This window comes from Jatropha curcas, chromosome 10, assembly GCF_041381405.1.
Source record: "Jatropha curcas cultivar XTBG-Jc1 chromosome 10, XTBG_Jcur_1.0, whole genome shotgun sequence".
In the NCBI taxonomy this organism is placed as follows: domain Eukaryota; kingdom Viridiplantae; phylum Streptophyta; class Magnoliopsida; order Malpighiales; family Euphorbiaceae; genus Jatropha; species Jatropha curcas.
Window position 1 is genome coordinate 7,539,990 of NC_143160.1, and position 17,706 is coordinate 7,557,695.

Sequence of the window (17,706 nt, forward strand, 5' to 3'; positions counted from 1 at the left end):
TGTCCTTTTGGGGTTTATGATTTGACTCTGCTCTGGTTGTTGGGATCCATTTATGAACATATTTCCTTGGAAGTTTTCTTTTCAACCACTACATCACATGCACTGAGTTAAAGATTTATTTAAGTATCTGCATCATTTATTTTCATTTTGAGATATACTTCCAAAATTCTAATAAGACAGTAAAGCCAGTATCATTTACTAGTTTGTTCTTTTCTAGCTCAAATTGCTTTTCTGGAAAAAGTTTATATAGGATATCATGGAGAAAAATGGCTACTACTGTCATTTTACTTGTTAGTCATTGTATCAAATTCTAATTTTGTTTTGATTATCAGACTCTTTTTAGTTTGAATTTCATATCTTTATATTAATGAGAACGAAAATATTCTATTTACTTCCTTGAATACAATTTTATGAAATTCAACTAACAAAATCAAATTACATAATTTGATAAATGATTTTTATACAAAATTATTCATAGCTAATTGTTATTTATGTTAAGTCTGTCTGAAATGATGCTATTCCTATGAAAGCAATTTCTACTATGTGTTTGTGGGACAATCAATATATCAAATATTGTTTGATGATCTTGATTTAACAATTTGAGTGAGAGAGCAGGTGGGAAGACATGTTGGCTACTCTTAATCTGGGAAATTGAATTTGTCTAACATAGACATATAATTGTCTGACAAATTAGGTCTTGCATAATCATAATCACATGATATGTTGTATTTTTTCACAAAATGCCATTAATTCAGTATAATGAATTCACTGTAAAGATTTGACATTTCTGTTAAAATATGTCTCATGATGTGATTAAACCTTGCAAGAAGTGTGTGTATGGAACTTCAGACATAATGATGAAAGTTTCACTTCATACAAAATATTAGGTCTAAATTATTAATAATTCAAACATGATATAGATTGAAGTTGATCAGCAAAACACAAAGAAATCTATATCAGTAATTATGCTCTATCTTTATCTAACTTTGTATGAGAGTGAAATTATGTTTTTTTTTTTTTTTTTTTTTTTTTTTTTGCATTTTTTTTGCATAACTGACATTTATTGTAATTGTCATCCTATTAAGTTTCCCAAAAAAATTCTGATGCAATTTATTGGGAGGACCCCTTATTTTTATTTTTTGGTCAATGAAAAAAGTGAATAAATCCTTAAAATCTGAAATTATAAAGGAGATTTTATCAATTCAATAAAATATTAAAAGAAAAAGACTCTCATTTTATATTATTCACACCATATAAAAAATAAAAAATATATTTTCTTGTCAAAGAAATTGGAAATTTCTGAATCCTTATCTTATCTGCAGAAGCTAGATTTTTTTTTCCCCCATTGAAATTCCTCATTTTCATTTTTTATTCTAAAAGGAAAAGGGAATTCCTTTGCTAGTGGGCTTGTAAAACTTTCACTTGTGCCCTAATCAGAAAAAAATAGGCCCATATAAACCCAATCCATTCTACTTGGAAATCCTAATCCTCTTTCTATCTCTACACTGTGGATCACATGCTTGTTGCAGTCCACTTGCAAACCTTTTGTGGAAAAAAAAATTAGGGTAATTCTAGTAGATGTGTTTTTGGGCTTTTCACAAAGGAGTACAAATAACCACAAAAGCCCATTGGAGTAATTTTGCCAGATCCTATCAAGAGAAAAAAAATATTTAAATAATAATAATAATAATAAAATGCTAATTTCATCTACCATCTAATTCTATATATTTAGTTTGGTCATCATCTTTTTTATTTTAATTTGTAATACAAATACCATTAACTTTTTTTAATATTTCATTAAATCCATTCTTTTAAAACTATTTCTGAATTCTTAAAATTAAGGGTAATGGCCTTAAACTTCTTGAAATTAATTTTTTCACCTCTAACAAGAGAAAATACATTTCCAAACAAATATTCTCATCCAAACAAAGGTTTAAAGTCTCCTTTGTTTCTTTATATTTGAATCATAGTTCTCTTTATCTCTTCAAACATGAATCCTAATGTATAGCTATTTGAAGAGTAACTTGAATCTAAACAAATTATAAGAAGGTTCAAGATTTTGGAAAATATTTTCTATGGAGCATTTTTTTTTTTTGAAAAAATTTTATTGAATAATTAATTTTCCATTATTAGATTGATACATTAAAAAAAAAAACTTATAAAATTATTTTCAATTATAAAAATTTTATATTTGAAAACTTTTTATTATTAAATATGAGAAATAACATAAGAAAATGATAAATTATAGTCATTGCTAGTAACCTTTGCTCAGTAATGGTAGCTATCATTAATTAAGAGACTACTAAATGTGTGTTTATAAAATTACAGTAAGTACATTAATGTCTGAAAAAAATGTTTCACTTTTAAAAATGAGAAGTTGTGTCATTTTGAAATGATTTAATTTTTCCTTTAATTAGAAAAATAGTTATGTTGACTATTGATTGATTTTTCTAAGTACCTTAAACTTTGAACAATCAAAAAAAGTATTTTTCAGATATTATTTTCTAAAAACAAATAGAATCTAAATAAATCCAAGAAATTATGATAAAAATTTCTAAAACTTATTTATATGGCAAATGGCAAATATATTGCACTGAAAATCTCCTAAAATAGAGTAAAATTCTTATAAAAGGTGAAAGATGGAAACAGAGTCTAAATTTTTATGTTGAATTGAAATACACATAAACTTTTATTTGGAAATTTTATTAGAGTAACTTAAATTGAAATATTACTCTTAACTTTAGAGATATTTGTCTTACAAATTAAAATAAAAGGACCATATCGAGAATAAATTTAAGTTAAAGGATGAATAGTGAAATTAGCACTGTTGCTTTTTTTTTGTTGAGAGGACACTATGACTATTATTATATTGTGTATGCGTTGGATTTTTCACATGAAAATTCGAAAGAAAACAGAGTCCAACATCAAAGTTTCTCTCTCTGCTCGTATATGTGATTTATAAAAAAAGTTGTATCTTTTTCTCGAGAAAAGCCTTGGATCAACCGAAAGGAAAATAAATCCTGATGGGTTTTATAGACCACGTGAAATCAATTGAATGGGAGAATGAATCATACCCTGCTTATGAAGATTACATTGTTCTTCCTCTCTTTGCTCTGTTCTTCCCCTCTGTTCGCTTCTTTCTCGATAGATTTGTATTCGAGGTACGTCTTTTGATGCTTCAAATATATATGAATATGCTTTTCTGCATCTGTTGAGTTCGTTTGTTTTTCGTTTCACTTATTGCTTCTTTTACTTGCATGTGATGCTTGTTTTTAGCTTATTTTGGGTATTTGACTAGCTGTTTTTTTTTATTCTTTAATTGACCTGATAAGATTTAAGCTTTTATTGAGATTGGGGATTAAGTTTTTGCATCAATTTGACATTTTGAATTACTATTCGTTCATTTTTTCCCCTATATGTTTTAAGCATGATTTGGAGCTAGCATCTAATTTTGCATTGAAACTTTGGAAGCGGATGTTAAGTTGTATCTGTTGCATCATTTTTACTTTAATTTAGAATGCGGAGAACCAAATGAAACAACTTGGTGGAGAAGATAATTTTATTGCAATGTTTCAAGGTTTTGGCAATTAATAGTACACGCTATAAGTTGCTGCGTTTCATTCCGCTCAGAGCTCATAATGAAAATTTACCCATCTTGTTTATTGCCCCAATTTGTGTGTTTCTTTCCATCTATTTTAGAGCAAGAAATTCATGACAGTGTGATAGCATATAAACTCTCTATGAAATGGATCTATTAGGTCGTTACCAAATTGACTACGATAAATTTTCTTTGGGATGGGAATGAATAGATTTAATGGAGAACTAGGCTTTATAATGTAGATCGACAAGTCTTTAATTGAGTGTTGAACTAATTTGATAATGTTTGTTCCTTCAGGTCTTTGAACAAGTCTTTATAATTTGATAATGCTCGTTCCTTCAGGTCTTTGAAATTTCAATGCTCTTATTAACTCATTGTTGATTGGCATAATTGAATTGGGAAAGTCCACCCTGAAAATAATACAGTTGATGTCGTTATATCACACACATTTGATGCTACATCCAATTGCACGGTGATCCTTGCATGCAATAAATGGCAATGCGGCCTGATCACAGTACTACTGGTTGAGCTTGGCCTTTAAACTGTTTGTGTTACTTTGATTATTAGATGAATTTAAAATCAATTTTGGAAAATTGAATTATCAAAGGGGAATCCTCTGTGTTGATGGTGTTTTGAGTGTCTACTCCTGAATGAGGTCAGGTTGTTGGCAAGTGAAACCACAGACTTGGAAGTTGCCTTTGTGTTCTTCTGAGTTGCAGCTTGCCCCATGAAGCATGTTCTTTTTTTTTCATCGTGTAAGCTTAAAGAAACTGAGTTCTTTATGGATATGCAATAATAGGTTGTTGTTCCTGCGTGCTCTTTTTTTGTTGCTATGCTTATAAGTTATGTGGCTTCCTTTTTGTTAATAAAAGAAGGGAGAGCTATACTTGAAATTCCTCTATGGTGAAAATTAGATTGAATCTGTGAACTAACCTGTGAAAATTAATTAGGGGATGGATGGGCAGAATTGAAGAAAAAAAAAATGCAATCATTAGATATCTACATCCAACACCATAAGATAAACACAATAAAATGCCTGTCCAATTACTCTCCCTGTCGGAGGTGTTAAACTCCAAGGGAAACAATTCAGGGGAAACCTGTGATCTCTATTCTCTGGGTTCTCATGTAGAAATCAGAGTAAGAACTTAGGTCACATTCACTAAAATAAGAATCTAATTCATTCTTTCTATTAAAAAAATTGATTATATTTTAGCTTTTCCAGTATATTCTTTGCCATTGATACCTTAATTTTGCACATACTCGTTTTACATTGTATATATGAAACAAAACATTAGCCTGCTCTTCTATTAGTATAGTTTAGCTAATCTCTATAAAATTATGTTTATATGGATAACGAGCAAAAATATAATGACCATTTTGTATGGGGTGTAATAATCAATATGTCGGTCTGTGGTTGTGGGTCAAATATGCTCTAGTCATCTTTGTCATCAATGATGAATTAGAAAAGCTGTCTTGATCACTTTGCATGTCATGTCCTTGGCATTTATGAAAATTTGTTTTGTGCATATAAGGAAACAAAAAGTAAAGGCTCCTTTCACCTTCTCTCGCCCTGTCTTCCCTCTTCTCCGATATGGTATCGAATTTATGAAAATGGTGCATGGTTATGACGTTCTAGTCCTTTCCAATTTAATTTGTAGCAAAACCTCTACAACAATAATTGCATGAACTTAGAGATGTCTACGGGCATAATCTTTCCCAATTCCACATTTCATTCATCATTATTGTTTTCATCATTACCCTTTTCTTTCTGTTTTAAGCTTTCTTTTCTTTTCTCCTGTCCTCCATCACCTAAGTATTTGGTTAGGTTGGTCTGAAGTGACTGTGCATGTTGCAGAAAGTGGCAAAACGATTAATTTTTGGAAAGGGTTATCGGACACTGGATGTTGAGACAGATGAGAGAAAGAAGAAGATAAGAAAATTCAAGGAATCTGCTTGGAAATGCGTTTATTTTCTTTCAGGAGAGATTCTAGCTTTGACTGTTACTTATAATGAGCCTTGGTTTACTAACACAAAGTACTTTTGGGTAGGGCCAGGAAATCAAGTCTGGCCAGACCAAAAAATGAAGTAAGCACTTTTAGTTAATATATTGAATAGCTTATTATTTTGTTCAGCTCTCCATTTGGTTTAATTATTCTTCTATTCATTTGCTATTTTGAGCACTATGAAGCTGTTAGATTTATGAACTCAACAGTCACAATCACTGTTATATGCATTTCAGGTTAAAACTGAAAGGAGTATATATGTATGCTGCTGGATTTTACACATACTCCATTTTTGCTCTGATATTCTGGGAAACAAGGCGCTCAGACTTTGGGGTGTCCATGAGTCATCATGTAGCAACTGTCATTCTTATTGTGCTCTCCTACATTTTCAGGTATGCTGTGGTCGAGTTTGTTTGCAGCACCATAATATACTGCAATCAAAACTCTGTGAGGAAGTTCTTTTGGTTAATGAAAGTCATAAATATTTATGCAAAAGGTTTATAGCAGTAGTTAACAGCAATGCCTGTAGTTGCATAAAATTCTCATATATTACAATTATCTCTTGCTTGCAGATTTGCTCGTGTTGGTTCAGTCGTCTTGGCTCTTCATGATGCTAGTGATATATTTTTAGAAATTGGAAAGATGTCCAAGTACAGTGGTGCTGAAGGGTTGGCTAGCTTTGCATTTATTCTTTTTGTTTTGTCTTGGATCTTACTGCGCCTCATTTACTATCCATTCTGGGTCCTTTGGAGTACAAGGTTTGTTAGAATTGATGCATATGTTAGTTACATCAGCTGTCAAACTTCCTAATTTTTCTATGTTCCATCTGTTGCTCGGATCTGAACTGGTTACCAGCATTAATTGATAGAAGAGAGTTGATGAACAGTGTCAAAGAAAGACACATGCACACACATACGTAAAAGCTTAAAGCATAGGACTATGGTAATTGGGACCATATCATATTAGTTGGTGGCATTTGCTGCCTTAGCTATATATATTTGTCTTGCTCTTTTATGCACACAACTGTGGAAGCCTTTTTTCTGTTAATTGTGTGTGAGGATCTCTACTCTCCCTAACCGGCTCATAATTAATGGAATTATTTTATCTCATTTTATTTTTAAATTCTTCATCTGTTTGTTTGATTGTGTATTAATCTTCATTACTGATTTAGATGCTCACCAAATTATTCATTCATTCTTCCTCCTCTTGATGCAGCTATGAAGTTGTCCAGACATTGGACAAGCAAAGGCATCGAGTGGAAGGTCCAATCTATTATTATGTGTTCAATACTCTTCTATATTGCTTGCTCGTTCTCCATATCTACTGGTGGGTCCTGATATATCGGATGCTTGTTAAGCAAATCCAAGCAAGGGGTCAGATAAGTGAGGATGTTCGATCTGGTATGTTAGAAAAAATGTGATAATGTAGTATTGAAATGTGATGTGTGCATATAAACGATTGCAGTATGATAGCAATGAATGGATGTATTAGATAAGATTTGGTTGGGAGGAAAATAATCTCCAGCACAAGTATTTGATTTTATTACACTGGCATCGTCGAGGCTGTTAATTTATTATTATATATGAGATTATTGTCAGTTGTTTTAGAATACAATCTGTTTCGAGTTTTATCTATTTTCCATGCTCCTTTCTCTTAAATCCTTCTTTTGTAGATGATCCTTAATATGTTTTCTTTAAATTTCTCCTGTACAGATTCTGAAGGAGAAGATGAACATGAAGATTGACCGAAAACAGTAATTACTGCCTTGCTGTAACTCATACAAAAGGTAGTTTTTTGGGTGGAGAAATTCAGACAAATTACTGAAATGCCATGATGTTTTATTTTCAGCATGCATTTTTCTGTTTCTTTGGGCTGGCTCTCCAAAATATTGAATATTGGTTGTTGTGTTTTTTTCTCTCTTCTTTCTGTGGAACCTTTCATTGCGAAAGTATTTATTGCATAATCTTATTTGCTTTCATGCTATTATTAAAAGCAAATATTTGTCTCTGATGTCTCATTTGCAGTTCAACAACTACACAATTTTACGCATTTGTTATGGTCTACAGTCAAACTTAAACGATTGTGGTCCATAAAGTTCCTCTGTAATTTAAGGGTTTGCAGAAAGACTTGAGATCAGAAGTTGATTGGAAAGGAAAGGTCAGACTGTGTGAGTAGTTTGATTGTTTGTCTGCCACCTTACACTCAAGTTTGACTCGCCAATCATCTGTTGTAAGAAAACTTACATTGATTTAAAAACTTGTTATAGCAACCATTTCTGTATAAACATTGAGCCCTCAGCCAAATTTGAGGGTTCATCATTGCATTTGATTTTAACTTGTTCATTATTAAGTAGTGGAGTTAGAACTAGACTTGTAGTTCAGATATTCTTACCTTATTTTTGTTGATGTGTTCGTTCTCAGTTGCAGTTATGCTTTTTTTCTTTCTTCTACTATTATTGTGAAAAGCTTGTAATTGACATCATTGAATAAAACATAAGAGAAAGCAAAACTATGTTTTGAGGTTAAGCTTGTCAGTAATCATGTATTGGGATGGCCATAACACCAAGGATCAACTTTTTTTATTCCAAATTTTTGAATCCTAATGAAGTATAATGGAAGATTAATGAAATGTACTTTTTATTAATATTATTATATTCCTAATCCAAATAAACTACTTTTTTTTTTTTTTGAGAATTTGAATTTCAAAAAAAAAAAAAAAAAAAAAAAAAAAAAAAAAAAAAACAAAAGCGTTAACGTAATATCTGTTTGTTTCCTGCTCTTGGAAAATGTTACCTTTGAAAATTATTTTTCCTAACATTTTATTTTATATTGTTTAGTGCGGTATTGAAAATTAATTGAACAATATTTAAAATTCATAATTTACAAGACTATAAAAATATTTGATAGTGTAAATACTTCATATTTTAAGTTTTATTACTATTAAACACGAGAAAAAAATAATAAATTATGATGGTAGTTGAAAACTAGTGCTCTCATTGATCAGTAGTAATAGCTATTAGTGACTACTATGAATAATGAGTTAATATAGATATATGTTTATAAGATTGGAAAAAAAAAAATTAATATCCAAAATGTTTTTCTCCCTTGAAAATGGAATAGCTTAATATTCCTTTTGATTAGTTTAAGTTCACTAATCTTACTTAGTGCTCCAAACATAAAATGTTTTAAAAGTATTTTTTTAAGTAAATTACTTTTTGGAACAAATAGACCCAAAATAGTAAATATCGATAAAACAGTATCAAAGTATTTTATAATGGTTTTAAAAAAAGAATTAAATATTGCTAAGATATTATAGAAGTATTTTAGATTAAAAGACAGTAAAAAAATACAAACCAATTAGTGAAAAAAAAAAAAAAAAAACATATATTATCAAATATTGGCATTACTTACGGGCCATTTTACTACGCCTTCTTTGTTTATAGAGAAGAGAAGTGCTTCTTGAGCAAGAAGAAATCGTATCTATATACACCCAAGGATTCCTGCTTCGCATCTCCTCACCGACGACGTTTTCCGATCCGGGTACGTCTTCCATAGGTTTTAATTTCTGTTTCTGGGGAAAATATGCTTTGAATATGAAACTTTTCTTTCTGGAAGCTGAAGATTTGTGGGTCAGGGTTTATTCTGGTTGGTCAAGGTCAATTTTCTGGTTTTTAAGCTCATTTTTCTCTTCTTGATGTCATATTTTTTGAAAGTTATCTCATTTTATTAAGTAATTCTAACTAAATCTCCCATTATTTTTCCTTCTTAGGAATCAAATCGTAAGTTTCTGAAAGCTCACTGAACTGTGTAGTGATTGGGTAGGATTAATTTTGTAAATTAGTTTACTCTTCTTATGCCCATATTACGAAGAGCTTTCCTTTTGCTATTAGGTGCTAACCCTTTTGTATTTTGATGTTTTTGGTAGTCTATATAATATTCTTTTGTATTATTGTTCAAGAAATGAGTGGTTGCAAGTTTAGTAGAAGTTGGTATGCTTATGATTTTATCTTTTGATAATATTGTATTGGTTAAATTATAATTTGGTCTTAGCACTTCTGCTAAAGCATAAGTAGTATTTTTAGATATCTCTGATGTCATTCTTAATATTTCTTTAACATCATTACATTAGTTTTGGCATGTTCTTAGTCTTATGATCTATAAGAATTTGCAAAGTTGACAAGGGTTAGCATTGCTAACTTGTCCCCTTCCATGTGTTACTTATTTCTATAACTGATAATTTATGTAGGTGGAATGTAATAAGGAGGACGATTATTGTTACTGGGAGTATTTTGAATTGATTGTAAAGCGCTGATAAGGAATATGTTTCCTCTATCTCTAATTTTAGGGCCCCTAGATTTGAGTTGGAACTACTTTTCATTTGCTATTCATGTACCAAGAAAACAGTGTTCACTTTTCTCTCCTACCTTCTCATTTTCCCTGTTTTTATCTCCTGCCAAGCAATCAAAAGGAATGCCGGGAAAAAGATTACAGAAAAAGGGAAAATCAGAATTTTTTTTATAGGCTTTCCATGAACCTTGGTCTGCTGTTTTGGAAGTTCTCAGGCACAAACTAGAGAACTTTATGTTTGCAAATAATTGAGAACTAAACTATAGCATTTGACACATCAGGTACACACATTTGCATGGTAAAGATATACTTCCGGTGCCTTAGAGTGAATTATAATCTAAATACACAAGCCTATTTCAATTTATGTGTTAGCAGCAGTATATTTCGTATTTGGAACATATCTGAAGTCATGTTGTTTTTCCTGTATGAGGGAGCAAATCTTAAGTTTCAATTTCAGTTTTTCATGATTTGTCTGATAGACTTGCAAGCTAATTTCAAAGGGTCGTTTGCTTATTTTTTATGCTTAAACCTTGTACTGACTACACTATATATACTGTCATAAGCAGAGTGTTCCACTTGCTTTTAAAGGAGACATGGAAGATGTTCTAACAGAGATTCCACCACCTTCAAGGTTCTTTCAGGAAGATCTCAACAACTTCACCCCTCCATCACCACCTCTTCCATCTCCGTTCCTTCTTTTCTCTAATCCTAAACCTGATCAACCACTTTGTCCATCTCTCCTCATTATTGCCTTATCTACCCCATCTCTTTATGTCTTTCACCATGTATCCTCAAAGACCCTAATTGGTAGTGTCTTCATACCTGAGATCCCTTTCTCAGGAAATAGCATTGACCCTTCTCTTAGAGATAAATCCTGCAACATTTATGCCCTAAATGATGCTGATAAGTTGACTCTTCTGGTTTCTATTCAGTGCTCTGTAAGTGCTGAGAGATCTAATGTGGTTGCTAAGTTGCTGATTGGTGAACAAATTATTCCTGAGAGAGTTCTAATTTTGGATTCAATTAAGATCCAGAATTTTCGGGGTAAGCTCTCATCAGATGAGGCATGTGCTTTCAAGCTAGAAACATCAACGGAAAGGAAAGGGCACACCAATGGTTGTGGAGGATCATCATTGCTGAAAGGTTTAGACTATCTTCCCTCAGGGAGTATGGTGGATGGCTTGGCAGCTGCACTCTTAGCTCGATGCCAGATGAGGAACATGAAGGGAACTCTGTGTGTTTCCTGGCCCGAACATGATGGTTCTGCAGTAGCTCTAATCAAGTCCGTACTGCAGAAAAATGTGTTACATCGCATTAACTTGAGCTCAAACGGGAATGCTGAAGATAAATATTTATGGTCTAGTCGAATTAAGGATTCTTCATTTGATTCTGAACTATATACCTGATGTACTAGGTCTGCGGTGCTTATTTGACTCAAGTATTATTTCACTTGCACAAAGTTTTGGAATGAACTGTGAAGAGGGAAGATCGTGTTTATTTTCCCCAACATTATCTGCTTTTGTTTAAGCATGGCAATATTTCAAAAGTGTTTGGAAGGATTTCTACTTTCATCTTTGAACTGAATACTGGCATTATTGAACTCCTCCATTAGCTTTAATTTAGGATGTCTGATTCTGATATCTAGCTAAATTACAGCAATGTTCAACATTGAATAGTTGAAATCTTCAGGAATTTAATTAGAAAAGTTTTGCCTAGAGGAAGTGTGGTCACTTCTGAAAAAACAGAGCTAAGAGCTGAGCTGGCTGCTTTTCTAGACTCTGCTGGCCGGAAGGAAAATGTTTAATTCATCAACGCCCAAATCGCTGTATGAAGCTTGCTCTCCAAGTAGAAGTCCTGACTAGTGCAATACCATTTAATGCGATATATAATTTGTATATGGAAAGTTTACCATCTAGACAATTTTTTGTTGGTGTTTTGTTGAAAACATTTAGGCTACTCTAAAGGTTGATTTTTGATGTCCAGTGGCCATCTCTGTAATAACAAAAGTCAACTTGATCGAAAATTACGTAGTTGATGAGTATCCTACACTTCAAGATCATGACTCGGTTTCATTTACCATTATCTTTCAACTCATGGAAAAGCAACAAAAACAAGTAACCAAGGCTACAGGGAATGCGTCATATTATTTTTCTTGAATAATAATTCAAAGGTCGCATGTAGAAGTGGATGGACCTTGATGGCATGGTAATTTAAAACTGTGGGCTATAAAAGTAAAAGTGGTTCCTTAATTTTTTTTTTAACACTATGGGAGCCCGAGCTCGAACAACATTAAACTAAAAATTCCAATAGAAAAGCCGCGCCATTGCTGTCATGATCTAACTACAGAGCAAGCTCTGAAGAGGAATTTTATATGTACCAAATGGGAATATGTCCATTTAGCCAATCAATTTGCACTAAAATTAACTTAAGTAGCTAAGCACAATGAAATTATAGAGACAATAGACATTTTATTTTAGATTTATTGGAAAATTTTATGGCAGCTATAATATTATAGACTATAAGGTATATAGATAATTCTTCGGTTCAAATTTATTATAAATACCCATGAATTCTTTTTAAATTTCAGACTATCTGCTTTACTTACTAAGCTAAGATCACGTTAGTTACAACTTTCAATTGTCACTAATATAAAATTCCCCTTTCCAATAAAAAAAATCCGAAATTGGATATCTTGTTGAGGTCACAAAATCATCTTTTTCTATAATATCGGACAAAATCATCTTTGTATAACCTAATCTATTCAAATCAAACCATCCAACCTGTGAAGTTCACTTCAAATAACAGTCTGAAAAGGTTCGAGCAGATGGCCATACACTTTAAATAACAGCTTACTATAAACAAAATATGAATAGACATAGGACCTTTTCCAGGGGATAAGTTATTATTTGGAGAAGGAAATAGAGATGAATCTACAAAATATAGCTGTTATTAGTTTTAAGCTTGTTGAATTACATAAAGCTTTTTAAGTAATATATATGTTTTTTCTTTTTGGTGATTTTAGTTTAGGAGTGCCCACCAACCAGGCTAACATTAGTTGCATCAACTATTGACTATGCAAAATACTCAAATGGCCACATGCAAAAAAGTAAAATGCGTTACTCAATGTATTCCTTTCCCTTACAGTATATATTTCTGTTTCTAACCCATTTCTCCCACCCTCTTATTTATCATTCAAGAAAAGCTGCCAAGAGAGCAGAAATGGCAAATCCTGTTCGTTACTCATTTCACTTTGTTCTTTGGGTTTCTGTCTTCATCTTCTTTAGTAAAAGCTTGGATGCAAGTGATGAACCTCCTTTGACATTGGACTACTATGCATCTACTTGCCCTACTGTTTTTGATGTCATTAGGAAAGAAATGGAATGTGAAGTTCTCTCTGATCCTCGTAATGCAGCTCTTGTAGTTCGATTGCATTTCCATGACTGTTTCGTTCAGGTTTGCAACCCCTCTATTATGTTTTCTGCGCTGCTGTTGAGAAAAGTATCATCTTCAAATATGTTCAACTAGTGCAATTAAAAATGACTTTTTGAAGAAATTTAAGGTGTTTGAGTCTTAAAGACTCTAAAACACTCTGATTTTTTTTTTTTTTTTTCTATTATGTGTTTTTCCCCATCCAATGCATGGGACCCTAGTTCGTGAACTGATATTTAGATAAAATCTTTTCAACACGGCTATTTCAGGTTTCAAACTCCTTACCTTGAATCGTGTTGGTTAAACAGTTCATTTAAACTGTTATTTCTTAAAAATATCTAAAAATGGGTGACATTTTTGAAAAAAAGAAAAGATTTAGTCTATGCCAATAGAATAATTATAATATGTGGTGTAATGGGCGCAGGGATGTGATGGATCAGTCTTGCTAGATGACACAATCACCTTGAAAGGAGAAAAGAAAGCTTCTCCTAACGTGAATTCACTGAGAGGCTTTGGAATCATTGATAAGATCAAGAACAAGGTTGAATCCGAATGCCCTGGAATTGTATCTTGCGCAGATATCCTCACTATTGCTGCAAGAGATGCTGTGATTCTGGTAATATATTCTACAATTTGGTATTGTTATTTTTTAATCCCTGAGGCCTGACCTGACCTCTTAAAACGCTCGATAACAGAAATAATAAGTTTTGGAGAACTTGGAGCCTCTATTTCTCGGTCGTCTGTGCTTTACTAGTGGCGCTGATGGACGACCCTTTACATTTTTGTTTGTCTTTAAGAAGTTTGAGATTTTTTTTTTTTTTTTGGGAATGATGTTTTCAGGTTGGAGGACCATATTGGGATGTTCCTGTGGGAAGGAAAGATTCTAAGACTGCAAGTTATGAGCTTGCAACTTCTAATATTCCTACTGCTAATGAAGGACTACTGTCTATCATCTCCAAGTTTCTTTATCAAGGCCTTTCTGTCAAAGATATGGTAGCTCTTTCAGGTAATAATAATCTTGCACTAGTAGTATAATCTTCAGGAATTCAAAATCTAACATTCCAATGGATATTTGTATATTGTATAATCTTCAGGGGCACACACAATAGGCATGGCGCGGTGTGAAAGTTTTCGAGCAAGGATTTACGGAGACTTTGAAAGAACTTCAGATGCAGGTCCAACGTCTGAGACTTACCTGAAGAGCCTGAGATCCATGTGTCCAGCTGCTGGTGGACAAGACAATAATGTATCAGCAATGGACTATGTCACACCTAATCAATTTGACAACTCTTATTTTCAGATTCTGTTAAAAGGAGAAGGATTGTTGAACTCAGACCAAGAATTGTACTCGAGTATACTTGGAGTTCAGACAAAGAATCTTGTTTTGAAGTATGCTCATGACCCAGTTGGTTTTTTTCAGCAATTCTCTGATTCCATGGTGAAATTAGGAAATATTACTAATCCTGATAGCTTTGTCAATGGAGAAGTCAGGAGAAATTGCAGATTTGTGAACACATAATTGAGCTGCCAAATGAAATTTGGTTAAATTAATTTGTATTTGTTTCTCATATCAAGAAGTGATGATCAACACACACATTTATATGTAACAGTTGTTGGATATTGAAGTTTTATTTCTCTATTTCCTTTCCTTTTAATATATAAAATGATAAAATTTAAACTTCATTCTGGATCTTTTTCTTTAGTCTTCGAAAACATGCCGGGCCCTGCAAAATGACAGAAGAGAATGAATTTTAGTATTGCAAAGTATGTTTTATAAGTATTTAAATTTTCTTTTTTATAACCACTACAGTCCGGTCCCTATTACTAGCCCTAGATGCGTTTAGTGTAAATCAAACTCGAAAACTCTTTTCGCGTGCTCAGCTTACGTTATCAACTGAACTACAATCTATAAGGCATAAGTATTTAAATTTTGCTTCAAGACATCAATGAAATTTAGTTGTTTACTGCTTTCTTAATTGAAAAATGGATTTCTCTTTAAATGGAGTAATGCAATTTTTTTCTAAAATAGTAATTTATTTTACCAACAAATTAAATCACAAAACTAAATTCAACGAAACAAATTTAGGCAAGATGGGCCTAGCTAGTTTTGGGTCAACAGAGGTTGCTTACCTTACTGCCCTAAATTTCAACAAGGCTTGTTCTCAAGGCAACTTGCCCAAGCTCAAGTTCTATTTATTTATTCTTTATATTTACGCAATTATGTGAGGTATCAAAGCCCGTATCCATTTTAATAGTCCACGGACCTGGTTAATTTTTGCTCGCCTTTGGAGGTAAAGAAGCTAGCTCGAAAGGAATTTGCATTGTGAAAAATCGAATCTATGATCTAAGTTATGGTGATCAATTCTGCAAGTGCTATTTTCTCTAAAATTATATAAACAACACCTTTCCTCTATGAAAAGCAAATACTTTAATCTACTCATATATTTTTAATACTTTAATCTACTCATATATATTTTTTTAATGGAAATGAATATTAGGTTTCATTGCCCAAATCTCAATCAATTAAATGGTCAATGGAAGACATGACCTCATAACATCAGATATAAAACAAACTATTAGACTAAAAAATACAACAAAATTACTTGATATTATAAGAATTTTTACAAAACTGAATAGTAAGTTTGATAGGTTGGATTTGAATATGTTTCTCATATTATATAAATATTTACTTGACATATATGTTATATATCAAATAGTAGAAGAAATGCAAACCATAGTTATTAAAAATTTTCTTAATAATAAAATATAAAAATCAATTTATATTTGTCTTTATTTTATTATTGATAAATTGAAAATGTCACTGATATATAGTTATTATTTTTTTATAAACCTCAATCAATAATTTACATATGTAAAAACAACTATCATTGTTTTTTCTGTTAAAAGAAAAGAGAAAAGAAAAATATGTATCCTTAGATATGATATTCTTCATGAGAAATTACTTTTTTCTGTTTAGATGATTAGATTCTTTCTAGCCATCAACATTATTGGCTTCAGATAGCTTCTTCTTCATCAATCAATGTAGAAGACGAGTGTCCAATAATAATCTTTGAATTGGTCATAGAATAAAGAAAAAGGCTACAGAGGAGACATGTGGTTGTTGACAAAGATTCTTGAATATACAAAGTCCTTTCAAATGTCAAATTTTTACTGACAACTGAAAAAAAAAAATCAATTTTAATGGTAATTTAAATTTTATATATATATATATATATATATATATATATATATATATATATATATATATGTCACTTAAAATTTTCATCTCAATAAATAAGATGAGAAAATAACTTTAATGAATTGACTTTTGTGATTGTATGATTATATTTTATTTGTTTTCTAGATAAAGTGCTTAGTTGATGTATAATAATAATAATAAAAAAAAAAAAACTTCTAGTCCCTTATCATAGCATCATTTAAAAAATTTTTATGTGTAAAAAAAGATTCATTTATTCCTTGATCTTGTTCATTTCATGCCTGAAAAGAGATTATCCCATTTTTATATAGCAATTGATTAGTGAAAACACATGGTCTAATTGAAATGTTATAGCAAGTTAGAATTTGAATTGATATAATTTAGAATTTCATATTAAAAATCCACTTTCAATCATGTTTGGATGAGAAGAAAATAATTGAAAAAAAAAGAACTATAGAAATTAATTAGGAAATGTTATTTTCCTCATTTGGAACTTTGAAGAAAAATAATATGAAAGTAAAATAATACTTATTTTCCTTTTAAAAAATTTTTCTTTTTAAATTAGAGGAAAAATAGAAAAAAAAAAATATACAGTGGCAATGAACTAGTGAAAATAATTTTATTTTCCTTCTATATCCAAACATAAAAAAAAAAAAGAAATTAAATTTTTTTGTCAAAATTTTCATATTTCTCTTTTTTTTTTTTTTCTCCTTGTTTTCTTTGTCCCTTAATTTCTTTCTTTCTTTAATCCAACCATGTTTGTTTGGGAGGATGAATGAGAGAAAGAAGGAAAAGTGTATGAAAAGTGTACTTGGCCAAAGTAGATGAGTTACCAAATTTTGAGGATTTGATGGAGCTAACCGAACATTAAAATTTATTACTACAACTTTAACAAAGCATTGAACTTATATCATAGTAATTTTCACCAAACCCCAACCCAAATCGAGTTTAAACACCCTTACTGTCATCCAAAAAAATTGTAGTAATTTGGTGAAAATTATTTAAAGAAATAATATCCTTTATTATGTAGCTATTTTAATAATAATAATAATAAAAAAAAGAAATAGCCCAATACATAAAATTGTCCTTGAGTTTTAGAGTTTTATTTTTTGA

At 31.3% G+C, this 17,706-nt stretch overlaps 3 protein-coding genes across 5 annotated transcripts; all 3 read left to right on the forward strand.

Moving 5' to 3' along the window:
- The first annotated feature begins 2,881 nt into the window (after positions 1–2,881).
- LOC105640716 (ceramide synthase 1 LOH3) lies at positions 2,882–8,126 on the forward strand. Its single transcript, XM_012225108.4, has 7 exons — positions 2,882–3,161; positions 5,454–5,683; positions 5,838–5,993; positions 6,174–6,359; positions 6,817–7,001; positions 7,314–7,387; positions 7,626–8,126. Exons 1-6 carry the CDS (start codon positions 3,024–3,026, stop codon positions 7,343–7,345), a joined length of 927 nt encoding a protein of 308 aa, XP_012080498.1. The 5' UTR covers positions 2,882–3,023; the 3' UTR covers positions 7,346–7,387; positions 7,626–8,126.
- Positions 8,127–8,979: 853 nt separating this feature from the next.
- LOC105640717 (trigger factor) lies at positions 8,980–11,531 on the forward strand. Of its 3 annotated transcripts, none has more exons than XM_012225109.4 (2): positions 8,980–9,140; positions 10,514–11,531. In XM_012225109.4, exon 2 carries the CDS (start codon positions 10,541–10,543, stop codon positions 11,351–11,353), a length of 813 nt encoding a protein of 270 aa, XP_012080499.1. In that variant the 5' UTR covers positions 8,980–9,140; positions 10,514–10,540; the 3' UTR covers positions 11,354–11,531. The 3 variants fall into 3 exon arrangements, with proteins under 3 accessions (XP_012080499.1, XP_020537618.1, XP_020537617.1); XM_020681959.3 differs by having other exon boundaries at positions 9,022–9,255; XM_020681958.3 differs by lacking the exon at positions 8,980–9,140 and adding an exon at positions 9,379–9,418.
- Positions 11,532–13,111: 1,580 nt separating this feature from the next.
- Positions 13,112–15,059, forward strand: LOC105640792 (Peroxidase superfamily protein). Its single transcript, XM_012225185.4, has 4 exons — positions 13,112–13,400; positions 13,801–13,992; positions 14,217–14,382; positions 14,471–15,059. The coding sequence occupies exons 1-4, from the start codon at positions 13,167–13,169 to the stop codon at positions 14,893–14,895; spliced, it is 1,017 nt and encodes a 338-aa protein (XP_012080575.1). The 5' UTR covers positions 13,112–13,166; the 3' UTR covers positions 14,896–15,059.
- The last annotated feature ends 2,647 nt before the right edge of the window (positions 15,060–17,706 follow it).

What these genes read in the sequence shown, in the direction of transcription:
- LOC105640716 (XM_012225108.4), top strand. Translation starts at nt 3,024, where the DNA reads ATGGGTTTTATAGACCACGTGAAATCAATTGAATGGGAGAATGAATCA. An exon ending in TCGATAGATTTGTATTCGAG is followed by an intron (nt 3,162 to 5,453) that starts GTACGTCTTTTG and finishes TGCATGTTGCAG; the next exon opens with AAAGTGGCAAAACGATTAAT. An exon ending in AAGTGAGGATGTTCGATCTG is followed by an intron (nt 7,002 to 7,313) that starts GTATGTTAGAAA and finishes TCTCCTGTACAG; the next exon opens with ATTCTGAAGGAGAAGATGAA.
- LOC105640792 (XM_012225185.4), top strand. Translation starts at nt 13,167, where the DNA reads ATGGCAAATCCTGTTCGTTACTCATTTCACTTTGTTCTTTGGGTTTCT. An exon ending in TCCATGACTGTTTCGTTCAG is followed by an intron (nt 13,401 to 13,800) that starts GTTTGCAACCCC and finishes TAATGGGCGCAG; the next exon opens with GGATGTGATGGATCAGTCTT. An exon ending in CAAGAGATGCTGTGATTCTG is followed by an intron (nt 13,993 to 14,216) that starts GTAATATATTCT and finishes TGATGTTTTCAG; the next exon opens with GTTGGAGGACCATATTGGGA.
- LOC105640717 (XM_012225109.4), top strand. Translation starts at nt 10,541, where the DNA reads ATGGAAGATGTTCTAACAGAGATTCCACCACCTTCAAGGTTCTTTCAG.